Raw genomic sequence first — 18,105 nt, 5'->3', positions numbered from 1 at the left:
GAAAGTTTAGAGAAGTAAAATAAGATCGAACCTAAATTAACGCCAAAAATAGTGGCAGCACTAAGTGCTGTTCTGTGTGAACTCCTGCTTTCCTTTGCTGTTTTGTCTTTTTCTTTGGCTCCAGGCACCACAACACATTTCACTACTGCGTTGTTATTGTGCAGATGACAGATATATAAATCTAAAATCTAAGACACAGTAATTCCAACAGGAAAAGATTCTCAACACACATCAAAACTGGTTTGAGAGGGCATAAACTTGTGACTGTTACGCTTCTTCTATGGCCTTAAACTCAACTGTTTTGAAAATTTATAAACTATGATTAAAAGCTAAGTTCATGCCAGGAAAGCAAGCAACTTAAATGAGCTCCATAATTTTTAATGAAAGAAGTAGTCCAATACCTGAATCTCATCAGGGGCAACAAAGAATTACAATGTTTGTCTGCAACCTGCTAAGGGACATTTACTCAAATATTAATAGAGCAGAATGTATAAATTTGAGCCTGTGTTTCGACTGGAAAAGGGAAAATCTAAAATAAATTCAAAGTCTGACTCTTGTGTTTTCAAATTGGCAAAGTTGCAGGTCACAGCCCTGGTAAAACAACAGTTTAAATAAAAGGATAAATGGCATTTAATGTGAATGATGAGTGTATGAAAACTTTTGAGTGGGACTGTTCAAAAATGACCCAGGACATTTCACTTCATGTGAAATGTGACATCAAAGCCGAGTAACAGAGTGGTTTTCCATGTTTTCAGTAGTAATGCGTTATGGTTAGGATCGCATAACACCTGCGATCTATGACTTTGCTTTTAAGTTTCTGCTATAAAGAAGCATCAAGCAGTCAACCTTTTCAAAAGGTTCCTATTAAAACACCCAATCATTTGTCCTTACTGGCACATGATGAAGCGAGGACACACTGACAGAAAGGATCAAACACAGAGAGGAGTGTTAGCCCCCTCTACAGGAGAAAATCCAAATATCAAGAAAGAGGCCCTCATGATGTGCTCAGAAAAAAATATCAGCCAGCCATTTAAAAAGCTCTTTTGGCAGATTTATAAATGCATAATTTCCGTCGGATTGATGCACAAGTTTCGGCGTCCTTATTTCTGCACAGGAAGCTGAAAGAGTCTCTGCAACAGCAATAAAATGGACAGAATGCCACCATATGCAATTTAGATCATCACTTAGTCTTAGACCAAGTCTGGCCCACTTTGAAAAATCGTCATAATTCCTATTGTCAGTTTTGTGCACTGCATGCATGAGAAAATATGAACTTTGTTGCAATTGCATGGAAGATTAAGTTGTTTGATTAGGAAGGGGGATCAGAGAGGAATCCTCAGCAGGTGAGATGCTCCATATATACAAAGTGTTTACAGCTTCTCCTCAAAAAACCACTTCTGGCGAAGGATGTCAGAGCAGGGCTGCAGAGCCGGGGCTGGTGTCCCATCGTCGGTCTGGTCCATTGCTTCAATGCACTTCTGGGTCTGGACATGGAGCAGAGTCCCATCCTAGAAACCACCATGTGGGGAAAAAGAAAGAAAAAAAACTTTCTGTAAACAGGAAACTCATTTATATCTACAACACAAGGTTTTGTAAATTACTCATGTGGCAAAAATGTAGTTACAATGTGAACCTCTGGTCTATGCGAAAAACACTGAACAACAACAGAGAACAACACAAGCTGGCCAAGTGAAATGCAAATCCAGCATCCTTTTCCTGGGATATATCATGGTCTCTCCCAATACTATCCCACTTTCCAGCATCTTTCACTCTTCCAACATACATTTCATCTTTTCAGATCCATTTACATTTAGATGGCATGGCAGGCTGTCAGACACTGACATCCTGAAACTACATTCAGCACATGCTGAACAGCAATGTGTGGTAAATACACAGCTGCAGTGCATAACTAAAAGGATAATGAGACTTTTTAATTGTTCCTTCAGAAATCTGAAAAGTGGATATATGTCTGTATTCTGCTCCTAGTGAGTCAATGCTGTACAGATTGACCTTTGATTATGAACATTTGAAAATCTTTTCAGAGATATATCTCTACCAGTTGTGTTCATCAAGAGATCTTTGTCTGATTGGACAGAGAGTTTCAAAGTTTTGAGATACATCTTTAAATTAATGTTGATCCTCCACATGTCAAATGTTGCTGGCGTCCTCATATTTACAGATCCGTATCCCTTTCTAGTCAACTTGGAAGGAGGCGAAGTTGTGCCACAAACTTTGGATTGTGGCACAAAATGGGCAGAGTTGTGTCACGCTCTGCCCATTTTCAGCCAATGGATTGGTTTTATAACGTACCCCTGCTTTAAATGTCACTATAATTTTATCCCTGACCTTTCTGGCTTGTTTATTATGCTATTTGTTCACCGATGTTCTCTAATAAACCTGAGGCCTTCACTAAATAGCTGACTTATACTGAGAGTAAAATACTCACAGGTGAACCATTCTCAATAAACAGACTTTATATGGGGTAAGAGGGCCTAACACTGTGTAATTATGCTGATAAATAAAATATATGTCAAGCTGTAGCATGACAAAATATTAATAAAACTTTTCTAAGCAGAACAGACTACTAGCATTATTTGATAATCATGAAACCTAAAAAAAACTTTTACACATTTATTTTTTTAGTTAAAAGCTACAGACACACAAAGTGGAAATAAATGTGGCCTCAAGATGATTTTGCAGTACCTTTCGAAAGATAAATTTCTGGTCCATGGGAACAGGTCGTCCTCGTTTCTCGCACTGTAGGACAGTCAGGTAAGTGCTGATGCTGTCATGCACAACACATCCAGCAGGATCTCTGGTATTGTAGCATATTTCCCCATTGACTGAATATTCAAAAACTGTTGGGAGAACCCATCATGGATGCAAGACACAAACAAAGAAGCGGTTAGAAAAAACCATTGTGCAACAGAATTTGCCTGTGTCGTTTGTGGAGATCAAAAACAAGCATCACTGGTTACAGACTGTCAATGTAGAATGGAGCGATGCAGGGCAATCTCAAAGGCTGACAATCCAACAACTACAGAAATCATTTTCAACAAAAATGACATCAGCGCGTGTCCAGAGGGGTGTTTCAGCAGCACTGCTAAATCTCACAGAGCTCCCTGGTTTACTGACAACTAACAGAGGAAATAGAACTGAGAAATGGGCAGAATCCCTCTATAGACCAACACTGTGGATGTATTATAGAACCTGGAAAGGGTAAGTCCATTGTTAATAAATGTAAGAAATGAGGAGGGAGTGACTGTTTCAAGGTTCAGAGGACAGAAAACGGTTACTAAACAAAGAGCTGGTGAGTAAATAGTTTTGAGCTACAAGAACTAGAAACATAAGAACATTGAGACAACACTGAGATTACAAAGTCATGATTTAAGTAGAAATACATCTTTAAAAAGTTGTAGAGTAAAAGACATAAACTAAATCAGTGGTTTATAAAAGACAGGCTCTGGATAACTGTTCACTCGGCATAAGCAGTTATGTCTCCAAATGATTAAGATTAAACAACCACATCTGTGCAGAAGATCAGGATTAGCCTGGCTGACCTGAAGATTATGTTTGTGTTTGATTTTGACTGACTTTGACATTTGTTTTAAAAAGAAAAATTAGAGAGAACACATCTCTTTATAAGATCAGTGTAATGGGAGTGTATTGCTGTCTGCAATTTTTCTAACTATGACACAAAATGTAAATGAGCCTAGGGCTACACTACAAAGTAAGATAAACTACATTGGGGGCCATGAAGAGCCAGAAGAGTTTTTCGTATCGCTAAACTGTCTGACAGGGCTTACCTGGTTCTGACCCATGCCGTGACATGGATAGAGGATGACCCTATGACCTTCCAGCACCTGGTCATCCCCAGGATTGTAGTCAAAACAGTAGTTGGTCTTTCCTCGACTCTTCAGCTAAAAAAAAAAAAAAAAATCACATAAAGGCATATTACAAAGGTTCAAACACACAATTCAATATTTCTCTTATTCCTATAAGCAAAGTTTTGCCAAAGTATTTGCTTTAATTTGAATTTGAGTGGCAGTCTGCATGCGTGGGTGAAAGATTTCTTTACTGACGGAGCAAAGAAAGTGATTGAAACATGCAAATTCACTGATTTTGAATATTTTTTGGCAGTACAGTAGTCCGTTCAGAAGCGTTCTAACCATTCCAAACATGCCCGGTCGATCATGTGGGACAAAAATGTCGGGGTAGACGTTATCCAGATACCACTTAAAGTTTTTGCACCCCAGCTTCTCTCTCAGTCTCCTCCTCTCTGTCACATCTCCAAAGGCTTCCTAGAAAAAAAAAAAAGAAAAATTAAAACATAACTGACCTAATTGGAAACAACTTCGATAAATTCAGAGTTCATCCTTCTCTCCCAGATGCTGCATCATAACTTAGCCCTGATGTGAAAGGATGTACAACAGCACCCTCTATAGTTGTTTCATAACTCTGCCCATTTTTAAATATGTCAACATTAATCACACACACAACATCATCAAATATTTCACAAGTAAGGCACTCCTTAATTCTAGTTAAAGAACAGAAGGATGTATATGTTGTTTTACATGCCGACAGCAATCTGCTTATGAAAATATCTTTAACAAACAGGCGTCACCACTCTGATAAAGATTAGCTGATTATTACAAGAAAACAAACACTTGTGCTTTGCCAGTGAGCATATGCTCACCACACCTTCACTGCTGGAAGAAGAATCTAGAAGCGCACCGCAGAATGATGGATGCTGGCCATGTCCCAAACACAGCTCTAATTGGCTCTTTATTAGTTTATCCAGTCATGAGACAGATTCCTAAAAGAGGTGGTCTTTTATCAAGTGCTAGCACCACTACAGACAAGGGAACAACAAGGGCTGGTGGAGCTGGAATGACCCAGTGCAAGAGTCATGTCTGAGGGAACGAGCGCTCTTCTTCCCTTTAGGAGACCGGGATGGGACAACAAGGAACGATACGTTGACGATGTGCTTGATATTCTTATTTGTGTTGGAAAAGCAAACACTTTGATTTTTCTTTTTTTGTGTGTGTGTGTACCTTAAGCACAAACATAGATGCGTCTTAATTTGGATTTTTATGTGATAGACCAACACAAAGTAGAGCTAAATTGTAAAAGAAAAACTACAAAGTGTGTTCTGAAATTTACAAATAAAACTGTGAAAAATGTTTCAAGTTTTGTAATCAGCTCCCCCCGAGTAAATACCTTGTAAGACCATCATTCACTGCAATTGTAGCAAAAAGTTAAAGATGCAATCCTTAGACAACTCTGACCAGCTTTTATATCCCTGCTCAAAAAAAAAAAAACTATTCCCACAGCATGATGCTGCAACCACCGTGTTTCAAAGTGGCTATAAGGCTTTAAGACAACATGCAGCATCTGTATTTCTGACAGAAGTCCTGATCTGAACCCTGATATTGGATCTGGGTCTTGTTCGCTGCATTTTTAATGGCAGGTAAAGCTACTAAGTTTTCAAGCACAAGGTATTGTTTTACTTAATTTTAATGCAGTATCAGGACTTGGATAACAAGCTGGGGAAATTAATGATTTTCCATTCGAAAATGTAGAACTCAAAGTACTCTGGACTTTTATTTTTTTGTTCATGGAGTTGTATTTAAAGCAATCACCTATTTTAAAATTATTTTTGCTGAAAGAAATATATATTCTATTTTTTTGTGGTATGAAAAAGCAAAGCATAGCTGCATCTTAGTTACATCACATCTATTTATGCTTTAAGTTATGACAAATCATTCATAGAAGGTTTAAAACGTTAAAATGCACAAACCCATTGCCTTCATTCATAGTGAAAAGTAACGCAGCATTGCTTGCTTTGAGCAATATTCCCTTTCAGCAAGGCTTCCTCCTCTCAGGGAGATGAGCGCCACCTGATCTGTGCTTCGAGAGCTTCTCCTCTTAACTACACTGTCACACACTCCACACACACACACACACACACACACACACACACACCACACACACACACACACACACACACACACACACACACACACACACATTAAGACAAGGCACCCCACAGGTTAGCACTGATATCACCCTGTCAAGGACAGGTGGGTGACACCCGCTGGCACAGAGTGACACGGAAAAGGTGGTAATCACACACCGGAATGCCCCGGCACTCCTGTCACCTTGAGTGTGTGTCGCTCATGTATCCTGAGAGTCACTTAATCAGGAGCAGCTTTTTACACCACAGTGGGGGAGCGGCCGTGCTTGTTCATGTGTAGTAGTATGAGGGAAAATGACACAGGCATGGGTGTCATTTACTGCCTCCGCATATCGATGCAGTAAACGACAGGCAGAAAAAGAAAAAAAAAAAAACAAGTATGCAACTTTCGGAAGTGGACAATTAATCCCATCTAAATGTGACTCAATTCCTTTTTAAAGAGCGACATCGGCTATTTGACACCCATCAAACACCCTCTTACAACTTGTGTGGACTCACCCGTCGAGCATGGGGGTTGCGATGGTAAAAGAGCTCCTTGTACTCATCCATCCACACCTCTGCCGCCCTCACGCTGTTTGCCAACGCTTTGCTCCGTGAGTAAGGGGCCTTTTTGGGGAACACATGACCCACGTGGGAGCACGGGTGGATCTCCAGGCTACCCCCGCATTGCCAAATCTAAGAGACGAGAACCGCAGCACCACGAGGATTTGGTTAGCCTCTCTGCTGTGAATCAATCAGGCTACGCAAAGGGCAAATGCTGTGGAGGAGCTTGGATACAAAAGATTGTTGCCACTACAGAGACATATTTTTGGTTACTACTCTTTTGGGATGTTGTATTTACTCCAGGAAAGAAATGTTCAAATTCTTCACAGCAATCAAATCATTTAAGGTTTTCACTCTGTTTTCTCTTGTAATGTAGTGTCAATGTGATCACTGTGGTTTGCAGAAGAATTTGTCACATGGTTTACAGTTAATTTAATCCAGCTCCAAATGTCTGTTCAGTGCTGCATGTTGTGAATTACTGCTGTAAACAGTGTTAGCATTTTGCAAACTCTACAAGTACAAAATTATAATTCAACTGAGCAGTATGCATTCGTATAATGTATGAGAAAATGACGATATGCACTAGATTACTTCTTACTCTGAAAGAAAACTCCAGGTTTTCTCCTCCCCAAACCTCCATTCCTGTGTCGTATGTCCCCAGGTAATGGAAGTAACTTTTGCTCACAGAAAACAGACCGCCTGCCATAGTGGGAGATCTAAAAAAAAAAACCCAAAAAAACAGAAGTTAATCTTGGTGTCACTATCCATCTCTTATTTGATAATACATAAAAAAAGTCATCTGAAGATATGGGTGGAATTGATACAATATCTTGAATAAAAATCTGTGATCTTGTTTTGCTCACAGAAGTTTTTTTTTTTTTTTTTTTTTTTGTAACTAGTACCTGATGACGTCAGTGGGCGAGTTACGGCGTTTCTGTTCATATTCTGGGACTGTGTGCCATGTAAAAACCAGCCGCCAGTCAAAACCACCAATCTGAGGTTCGCCGGAGTTGCCTAAATACTGGAAGGTGTTCCAGTCGATCACGTCAATGACGGGGCACACCGGCTTTGGGCTCCTCTTTGATCCTGGAGAAAGGAGAGAAAAGCTAAAGTCAAAAAGAAGAATGTAAAACTTAATATATGTGTTAACTTCCTGTACTGCAGTTGATCAAAATGCAGCTGAGTACGGAGCCCCGAAAACTAATTCACCCTTTTCCATTCCCTAGAATAAAATCCAAAGCTACCAGTTTTCTTTAGAAATCACAAAATTATTAAACAGAGTCCATCTGTAAAAAGTTTAACTTCAGTACAAATACAGCTGTCCTGTCACGACATTAGAGGGGAATTGACATCATGAAGATGGAGGGACACAGCAGACAGATCAGGAAAGTTTGGCAGAAGTCTAAAGCAGAGGAAGGTTATCTTGAAAGACACCAAGTGGCAACAATGAAACCTGCAACACATGCCTGTCCACCTAAATTGACCAATTGGACAAAGCGGAGCATCCATCAGATAGAAACCAAGCGGCTTCTGTTGTTAGCTTCTGCAGGCAACATATACAGCAAGCATGCAAATGTCAAAATATTAGTGGTGGGACATGATTAAAATTTTAAACTGAGTTAATTTTAGGGTCAGTAATTAATTAACAGCAATTCATTATGTTTTAATCAAAAAGCACGTATCTAAATAGGCATGTGAGCTCAACAATAGAAATATTGATTGATTTTGATCTGATACTCAGGTTATTCCACCATCAGATTGGTGCAAAGCTGTTCAGTTTCCAAGTGTTTCAGGAACCCTTTATCTTCTCAGTGAAGGCAGACACGTTTTTCTCTGGAGCTTGTGGATCCCTGGCATATCGACAAAGTTCTGATGGACTGAGCCGAACTAGTGAACACTCAGACTGATGGTGTGAGACAGAGGCACAAGTTGTATGAGATTATTTCACAAGCAAACTTTGGATGCTAAAACTCACTAGGGGAATGGAATTGATCTTGGAGAAGTTGCTAGTTTTCGGCCCAAAGGGAACAACCACAATAGTTTGGATGATTGTAAATAAGAGATGTATCGGTTGAGACTTTAGGGCTGATAGAAATTTTAAGTCTGCCTTATGGGGGAATTTTTCTTTTATCTGAGAATTGTTCCCTCAAAATCAGCCGGGCCCTGATGCACAGAAAAACCTTTAGAAAGTTTCTTCTCCCAGAGCTACAACGTTACAACTGACCAACTGACTCTTCTTCGGCTGCAAAACAAATGTAGCTCAGATTCTGTAAAACTTCTGCAGCTGAGCACAAATCGTCAGTTTTTTTTATTGAACTTGTCTTGTAGCGGAAGTAGCATCAGTTGGTCAGTTGTATCGTTGTAGCTCTGGGAGAAGAAACTCTATCAGTTTTTCCGGTGCGTCAGTCCCCGGCTGCTTCTGAGAGAAAAATTCCCAAAAAACTAAAAACACACAGCCATGTCTCCAATGTTGCTTCTTGTGCCATCTTTCCTTGCCTGTCACTTTGTCAAGTCCATTCATTACTTGTCAGAAACTGTGGAGTACTCACTGTTTAACCCAGAAAAAGAAAAAACTAGAACGAACTTAGAATCCAAATACTCATTATTTGGGCTGATACTATACTTCTTAGATTATCCTAGTGTATTAGTAATTTCATAAATTGTGGAATACTCACTATTTGAACCAATATACTTCTTAGATTAATTTTTGGACTGTTATGCAGAGACTCCTATTGTTGCAGCCCAGAAAGGAATTAAAAGGAACTTAAAATCCAGAAATTTTTTTTTTCCAGAACAGAAAACTCTTAATACTTAGAAACTATGGAATACTGACTTTTTTTGTTGTTGTTGTTTTTGTTGTTGTTTTTTTTTTTACATCTTGCACACATCAAGAGTCCTTTCCAGCTTTCCATCAGATCGGTTTTAAAATTACAAATTAAACCACAGTGGGCCAAGAGAAGTGGCGTAGTTGTCCAGCTACAACTGCACAAATTTGTTTTTGTAATGTGACAAAATGGAAAACGCGTTCAAGGTGTGTGAACGCATCTGCGAGGCACTGCATAATTGTGCTTCTGAAAACATCGGTCTGATTTTCTTTGCTTCCTTCTTTATTATTTACTTGCACATATATGCAAATACTGAAACACTTCAACATTCATAGCCTTCGCTTATTTGCGATGCACGTCTATGCAACGCTTGGCGACAGCTGAACTTGAAAACATGATCTTTAAAGTCAACACTGGAGTGAAATACTCAAACTGAAGAGTGCTACAGTTTCCTGAAAAGCAATTTCTCACCTCTTGAGCAGCGGCTCGAGCCAGCCCTCGTGGCACTCACAGTGGCAATCCAGAAAAGTCAGCACATCGCCTTTGGCAATGAATGCCCCTAGCAGCCGGGCTCGGACCAGCCCCTCCCTCTTTGTGGCCCGGATCAAACGCACCTTCTTCAACCCTGAGAGGTACTTCTCCAGTGGCTCCTTTAGGTGATCTTCAAGAAATTCAAGTAAAAGTGAGCTCTTAACCCTCTGATGCATGACATATTGACTATAAAGTCTTCCATGAGTGGGTCTTTTTGGACCCATGTTAGAAGCAATGTGATTTTATGCTACTTTTGTCATCTTGATTAAAAATTATGTTTTGTATAATACTTCCTGCTGTGTTTTATGTCACACAATAATTATTTCATTTATTTATCCATCCATCCATCTTTTTTCTTTTATCCGGGGTCAGGTTGTGGGGCAGCAGCTTAAGAAGGGAGGCCCAGACTTCCCTCTCACCAACCACTTGTTCCAGCCCCTCCAGGGGAATCTCAAGGCGTTCCCAGACCAGCTGAGAAACATAGTCCCTCCAGCGTGTCCTAGGTCTTCCCCGAAGTCTCCTGCCTGTAGGACGTGCCTGGAACACCTCACCAGGGAGGCATCCAGGAGGCATCCTGACCCGAACTATCTCATTACTGGAAGGAAGGCTAATTAAAGGGATACAAACTAATGTTTTCAATTTGTTGGACTGAGTGGTATATATGTTGTTAAAAGTCTCTGTTTATATTCACTTGCGGGATGAACTCAGTGTTATACGTTGCATCTCTTTCATTAAATGGGAGGAGAGTGGTGTAGAAACACAGTCTGTCCGAATTCGGAAAATATCTTCTATTACCACCAACTATTGGTAAGTCTGAGGCTTTCATTTGCCTTTGGTGGTTGAGAAATCCTTCAATCTGTGATTCCTCCACAGTTGTTAAGTGTGTGATTCCCCAGTCTTTCAGTTGCGAAACACAAACCTGCAGAAATTTGTCTGTCTGTGTAAACGCCAAGTCCTTTTAATGTCTGATGACTTTGAAACTCCTGCATTAGCTCACAGAAGAAGATGAAAAAAAGAATTTGTATTGCCCTACTATGTAATATTTAACTTCACTATAATATTTAATGACTTGCAAATATTACACTCTGCCTAAATGTATGAGTGATGTAAAACTTGGCATGAGGTTGATGTGCAGCGGAAATTGTTTTTTATCCCAAAATTTGTTTACGAAGGATCAATGCCTTTAGCTCCCTAACACACATTAGTAAAATACAGTGCATCTTTATGACTTAACATGTGGAAATGGTGTTAGAGCAGAGGGTGAGGCAGGGACTGACTGTTTCACCTACAGGCTCATGATTCTAAATGTTTGGAAACCACCTTGAAGAGCTAAAGTCCTGGGGATCAATATTTTAGAAAATGGCTGCACCTAGAAACACAGATGTCGTTATGACTTTATTCGCCTTTTGTTCATTTGTAAGCATGCCTCAGCACTTTTTATTCTTCTGTTAAATACATGGCTAGAAAACGCTTATAAAGTTGTCCCTTACAAAACCTTTTGCTTCGTGTGTATCTATCTGACTCTGCTATTTCGCACCCTTTCAGTCACAGCTCATTTGGCAATCCATTGATTGCGCTCCGTCCGTGTGCTTCAATATGAGCACCAATAACAAGCTTTCAATCTCCTGTAACTGTCAATCTGCTGGCTTTTTAGACCTGCAGCCCTGCTGCCTGTCCATCAAGCGTCCCATCGCCTACCTCTGTCACTGTAGTCATCCACCAGCACCACCTCTCTGAGGAGGATGTCAGGAGAAGTCTCCAGCACGCTGTGGACCGTCCTCAGCAGGGTAGACCAGGCCTCATTGTAGAAAGCAATCACCACAGTGGTCGTAGGCAGAGACTTGTAGTCGTACTTGAGCTCTTTGCAACTGAAATGCACGATGGACATGATGGAATTTTTCTGCCATAATTCAAGAACACATATCTTCAGTCTCAAAACAGGATTTTATGTCTTTTGTTCTTAAAACTTTTAATACTTTTTACATTTTCATTTCAAAAGCAGGTCTTTATGTCGTCCTCCTCAAAACTTGTAATACTGGTACTCAAAACTTCTCCTCCCGCTTACACTTAGTCTCTGCTCGGACTCTCTGCTCGCTTACGGAACAGGAAACTGCCTTTTGGCACAGTCGCCTGGCAACATCTCAGCTGATAGAATGAAAGTGTTTACTGGGTGCGTTTGTTTCCTTCTAGCAGGTGTGCCTGTGTGGCTACTACCGGTTGTAGCAACCTGCGCCACCGACTAGATGTAGGGAGAAATAAAGTCAGCTTTCTGCTCCATGTTACATGAAACATCCGCCAGCAGAGTGTTCTTGATCACTAACAGTAGCACATGATTACCGATCGCACTATTTATCCATTTATGTATCTATTGATCTATCTACATATATATAATATAAACATTGAGTAAAAGTTTAATACTTTATGCCAATTGTAGAATATATTTTTTTTTTCAATGTAAAACAAGAAAGTTATTATTCCTCCTCTGAATAAAATAACATCCTGGATATTGGTGTATAACTTCAATTAAAATAAATTTGTGTTAATGCTTGATGCATGCATTTATGTATGCTTTTGTTGATATTTTTGGGCTTCTGGATACACAAATTTCCCCCAGGATAAATAAATAACAATGTTTTTCTACATAATAAAGAACCGGGCTTCTTTAGTTTTTTTTCCATTTTAGTTTCAAAATATTCCCAAAATTCAGTTTTTGTCTCCTTGTCGGCCATAAGAAGCCGATAAGAGGAAAATACTTGAAGCTTTCTTTCATGCACTGGCTTTCTCTTTTCATGCTCCTGGAGTAGGCATTGGTACATCTTATTAAAAATACTTAAAAGTAGAATTTTGCGTGATGAAACATTTCAGCTGTTAAAACTCAATATTAAAAAAAAACTAGATTCGTTCCCACCACGACCTGCCCTTAAGAGTGTAGTCAAAGTCAAATGACAGGTAGGTATCCATACTCTGAGGACGCACTCTCAACTCTCAGAGGGATGAAGTGCTCTGGGTGACACTTACAGTGGACTCCATCTCTCTGGCAGACTGCGGTGCAGAGATCCTGTCACTGACATAGGCGTTGATCTGGTGTTTCTGGATGCTCTCCTCCTCTTTCATTCTCTCCTCTTTGTTCAAATTCAGCTTAACAGCTCTTCCCATTTCACCCGGGGCTTTCAAATCCAGCGGGGGCTTCTCGTAAACGGGCCTCCTCAGCCGCTCGTTCTCCTCCTCTCCCTCTGCGGAGACTTCGCGTCGGTTTGCAGCGCCGACGTGCCCGGATGGGTGTTTGAAAAATATCAGATACCCCAACAAAGTGACGCCTAAGAGGCAAAGAACTAACTTGGTTCGACTCTTTCTTCCGCACGACGCCATGGTGTGGCTTCTCTGCGAGGAGTAAAGTTCTGTCGGGTTTCATGCCCCCTTCAAGCCCGTGGGACTCTGGGGAAGTTGCTCTGCCGAACTGAGGCTACTTTCAAACTTCGTGCTTCCGCCTGAGTTTGCGCCGCATACATACTTCCACGGGAAGTTCAGTGTCTTTGTGAATCTTCAAGAGTCCCAGCTGGTTGAGAGAGAGGAGCCTCCGTGTTGTTACTCATTTACCCGGAACCTCAATGTATTTAACTTCACGGCCGATAAGATTATAGACACTCCTCCTGTTGGACTTCCTCCAACTGTTGTGCAGCACTAAGTGTGAAAGGATTAACGCACGCGCGCGCGCGAGCGCACACACACACAGGGATTAGATTTATCTTCCTGGATTGGATGTTAGCTGACAAACTAAGAAACGAAACAAATCCAGGTCAAATTAAATAAATAAATAAATATTAAAAAAATACACTAATTGGCTTCGTTAGTAATAATAAAATAATAATTAAAAAATGACATTAATTAAATGTACTGTCTCGAACCTCTACTTTGTTTCTCGTGTCGTCTCCGAACATTTCACTAGAAGTTCAGGCTGTTGCCAAGTTGGCCCAGCTGATAACGACACTTCCGGTTTGGGGATGACAAAATAAAGTGCAGTGCGCTGCTTTTACAAGCAACCCCTGGCAATTAAGTGAAGTTAACATACTGTTATTGAAATCGATTATAAACGGGTTTTTTTAAGTATACGAGTTTAAGAGAAAATCTGCTCAACATGATGCAATTTTCACTAAAAGCGAAAATTATATGCAAAGTGCTTTAGCCTACTTTGAAACAGGGATATAAACTTGATTTCTTTTTCTTTAATTATGCAAAGATTCATGAAGATCCTTAAATATTCTAAATTTTAAAGTTTAATAATATTGAAGGGCTCCAATTAAAGTCAGCATTAAATGCTTACTGGAAAACCATGGTGGAATTTCTCCATGGACCATAATCTTGAAAACTCTATGAAGAAATTGCGTTGTCGTTTTTTTGTTGTTGTTGTTGTTGTTGTTGTTTGTTTTTTTTATGTCACTATGTTCCAGAGATAACATTTCCATTATGAGAAAAAAGCGCTTTTAATTTGAAGGGCTAACTAACAGCGGCAGACTTCAACGTGGAACAGACGAGGAGCACTGGGGTTACTGCAAGTCAATCAAGTAAATCTTTTAGACAAGTTCCAACAATCCATCGCCATAAAATCTTTTGTTATGGATGAAATGATTCTGTCTCTCCTCAAATGATCATATGCACACTTGCTGCTGCTGCTGCTGCTTACATAACCATAGCACATAAGACTGGCGACAGCCACACAAAATGAAGCTGATGACTTCAGAACTCGCCTCTCTTGGTTGCATCTTTAAGGTGTGGTAAGTGTGACCCTGCGACCAGACGGTGAAAGTCACTCTGTATCCACTTATTTTGTAACATTCGATCATTTAAAAAAATATGTATATATTTTATTTTATTTTATTTATTTTTTTGGCATTAAATCCTGTTTTAAACTTTACAAATGTCATTATCTCAGGGTAAAACTCTGAGGAGCTTTACTGGTAACTGGTGAAACGAACCTGGTTGTTGCACAGAGAGCGCAAAAAAGGTGCAGGAGGACAATTTGTTTTCCATTTCTTTCAATACGTATTAGTGTTGGTCTGCTTTGATTAGTTAGTTAATAAACTAAATATGCATACATTTTTTTGTTTGTTTTATTCAGTTATTTACATCTGGTTTAAATGTCTTATTTATTATTTTTAGAGGATTTTGGTTCTAACTGTTCTTTATCTATTTTTTATTTAGTTATTTTTTAATTAATTAATTATTATTATTGTTGATGCATTTGTTTTATTTTACTTAGCTGGCTTTATTTATTTATTTCACATACTAAACGTATGTTTGGATTTTTTGGGATTTATTAATTTAATTACCTCCTTTTACTTCATCAGAAAGATAGCTGACTTTTTTTTATTATTGAATATCAGACATAAAACCATACAAAGTATTATTGCGCTGAAATTAACTTGATTTCATGCACATATTTTTAATCATATGAACTACCACAGTTAGCTGCGCTGCTTGTGATAAATACCATCTCTGAAACGCCTTCAGTGACCCTGGGAAAATCCGTCTCCAGCCTCCAGTACATTCACTATGAAGGATTTATTACGCCATTTGTCAACCAAGTTGCCACTCAAACGAAAGCAGTATGAAAACTCTTGACACCAAAGCTGAAATTTGACACAAAATGTATGTTTGAGTAAATTAAAATGGTAAATAATTAAGGTGAACGTTCAGGGCCAGAAGGTAATTTGAGTGTCATGCTGTTTGATCGAGCACCCATGTTGTAAAAAAAAACCATACAAAGAGAAGCAGGAAGGCAACAAGTCAGCCGTTGTAGTGTTGTAATGTATCACGGTAGACCGGGCTTGTCGCGTCTGTCAAGAAGCACAATGTTAATGTGGATGGATGAGAGCATTTTCATTTAGGACAGGAGGATGGATCAAATTTTCCATGGGAGAGATATTTGGTGCAAACAACAGAGGTATAGTGATGGAAAAATAAAGCCCTGGTGACTTTAGCTGAGCTATATCCTTTCAGGTCTCTGTTTATAAGCACGAAAAAGTTTTCATCCATTTTTTATTAGGACTAGAAATCATTAAAGGAGTGAACTAACCAACACTGTCTAATACAAGTCTGACAATGCTTTTTTGACACGTTACGTAAACCGTGGGATGGTTCTTCCCTCAGATGATTTTCATTAAGCATTCTCCTTTTCATATTAGATTTTAGACACAGGACGGGATGACTAACATGTCTAAAAGTGGGAATGAAAGGAATGATCCAAACGAACCACCAGGCTGTTATTAAGCAACCGAGAGCTTTAAGCAATGTGAATCATGTGCAGTATGGTCTGATTGACTCATCTTCTCTTGTTGTGTTCTCCCTTGCAGGCCCTGTGGTGTTCAAGAATATCCCTCACCTTCTGTTTGTTTAAATGTCATAAACGTAAGATTTTGATGTGTAGACGATCATCATTTTGTTTGTTGTTACATGGCTGGAATACATCATGGGGACAACTACATAAGTACAGGTGTGTAAAGTACAATATAACAGTGCACGGTTATTTGCGCCAGTTTGCAAATTGTTGGTTGCATTATAGAAAGGAATATTTCTATGCCTTTATTTTCACCTATACTGCAGGCCTTAGCCTTATTAATAGAACTGCAAAATTGAACTTTTTGGCCTATATAATCAAATGCTATTTGTTTGAGGAATTCAACTACCACTCCTATTTTGGAACTTGGAGGTGGCAGCATCATGGGTAGCAGATCTGGAATGAAAGTAAGGAGGAAGAATATCCAGAAACTAGAGCCTACAATAAAATCAGTTACATGACAGATTGTATTGAAAACTTTCTCTGCAAATAGTGAATACAGCCATCTGTTAAAGACTGATGAAGCTGCTAATATGTAAATGTTTTTCCTCAACGGTTGTGAGCCCTGTGTTGTTGTAAACACTGCATCATCATGTGTTTCTGAGCTCATTCAGTGACGTCAGCTGTGTGATCATGTCGGTTTTAATTTCACCACTTTCTCTAAGACAGCCCAAGACATAACTGTGTTTTATGTGACTCATGTCTTGCTCACAGAAATATTTTTGCTTCATATTTTCAACAAGTTTCCTGTTGGATTTTTGCCTCTGTATTTCTCCCCCTGCATTGTGTCGCCTTCTCTGTCAGGGTCTGTGTGTGCACTATGTGTGCTGTGGGAGTTGCCTCTACACACTTGAGCTGTGTTGATACACAAATTCACAACTTTTTTACCCTCCCTTCATCAATAGACAATTGTTACTGTGCATCCGATGATGCCTGGATGTTTGTAGGGAGGAAATAGTTCCTTCTTTCTGTGACTCACCCTGCTGTCTTTTACGCAAGCTTGCCACCACCGCCTGTTCATGTACACCACAGACTAGAAAAACAAGTTCAACTTTAAGAGACTCTTTTGCATCAGTAAAATCCGTAATGATGCTTGGTAATATGTTTCACGAGTCCATTACTACAGCTTAACTGCTTAATCTGTGCAGTGTTGCCGCTGTTATTGTGGGCAACACAGAGGCACACATCTCAACCAACCAGGCACACGCATAAGTAAGAGTGGCTTCGTTTGGCTAGTGAGCCCAACATGCATGTTTATGGGGGAAGCAGGAGTACATGGACAGTACCCTGGCCTGTGCATGGAGAACATGCAATTTTTCACTGTGCTCCACCGTCTTCTCGTTTTATGTTGCGACATTGAGAACTTGAAGAAATCTGGGGGAGTTGGTCTGATGACAAGCTGCATTCAGCTTCTATGCACCACAAATCTGGGACAAGCTTTCGGAAAATTGCAAAACAGGTGAAACACTGAGTTTCTTTAAATCTTGGCTAAAAATTCAACTGCTTAGAGTTGCTTTTGTACCATAATTAATGAAACGCTTCACAGCATTTTGATGTGATGACACTTGGAAAAATGGAACGTTTCAATAGTTGTTTTTTTTTTTGTGCTTTTATGTTGTGAAGCACTTTGTTACTGAAATATGCTTTACAAATAAAATTGGTGTTGGCTGATACATGCTACATAATCTCAACAGCCAATTTATTAGGCACACATTACTATTTAAAAAAAACTCTTTATAGCTTATCTTCAACAATTTCTCTGAAACATTTCTCCATATTGACTTGATGAATTTGCTAAAGATGTGATGACTGCACATCCACGATACCAATCCACAGAAATGGTGCCCAGTGTTGTGCATTCAGAGATGACATTCTGCACAACTTATATGTGACAG

At 39.5% G+C, this 18,105-nt stretch overlaps 1 protein-coding gene across 1 annotated transcript; it reads right to left on the bottom strand.

Annotated features, from left to right (window-relative positions):
* Positions 1 to 263: 263 nt before the first annotated feature.
* Positions 264 to 13,271, bottom strand: LOC129357686 (polypeptide N-acetylgalactosaminyltransferase 12-like). The gene is given in 13 exon segments (XM_055026761.1): positions 264 to 1,508; positions 2,704 to 2,858; position 3,723; positions 3,807 to 3,920; positions 4,170 to 4,301; positions 6,476 to 6,652; positions 7,119 to 7,236; positions 7,423 to 7,584; positions 7,586 to 7,606; positions 9,817 to 10,006; positions 11,575 to 11,744; positions 12,895 to 12,933; positions 12,935 to 13,271. Coding segments are annotated over 13 exon segments (1,728 nt in total). The 5' UTR covers positions 13,246 to 13,271; the 3' UTR covers positions 264 to 1,370.
* Positions 13,272 to 18,105: the final 4,834 nt, after the last annotated feature.

This window comes from Poeciliopsis prolifica, unplaced genomic scaffold (genome assembly GCF_027474105.1).
Source record: "Poeciliopsis prolifica strain line A6 unplaced genomic scaffold, Auburn_PproV2 SCAFFOLD282, whole genome shotgun sequence".
Taxonomy (NCBI): Eukaryota; Metazoa; Chordata; class Actinopteri; order Cyprinodontiformes; family Poeciliidae; genus Poeciliopsis; species Poeciliopsis prolifica.
The sequence above is the reverse complement of the archived record's forward strand: the minus strand, read 5'-3'. Positions and strand labels throughout refer to the sequence as shown.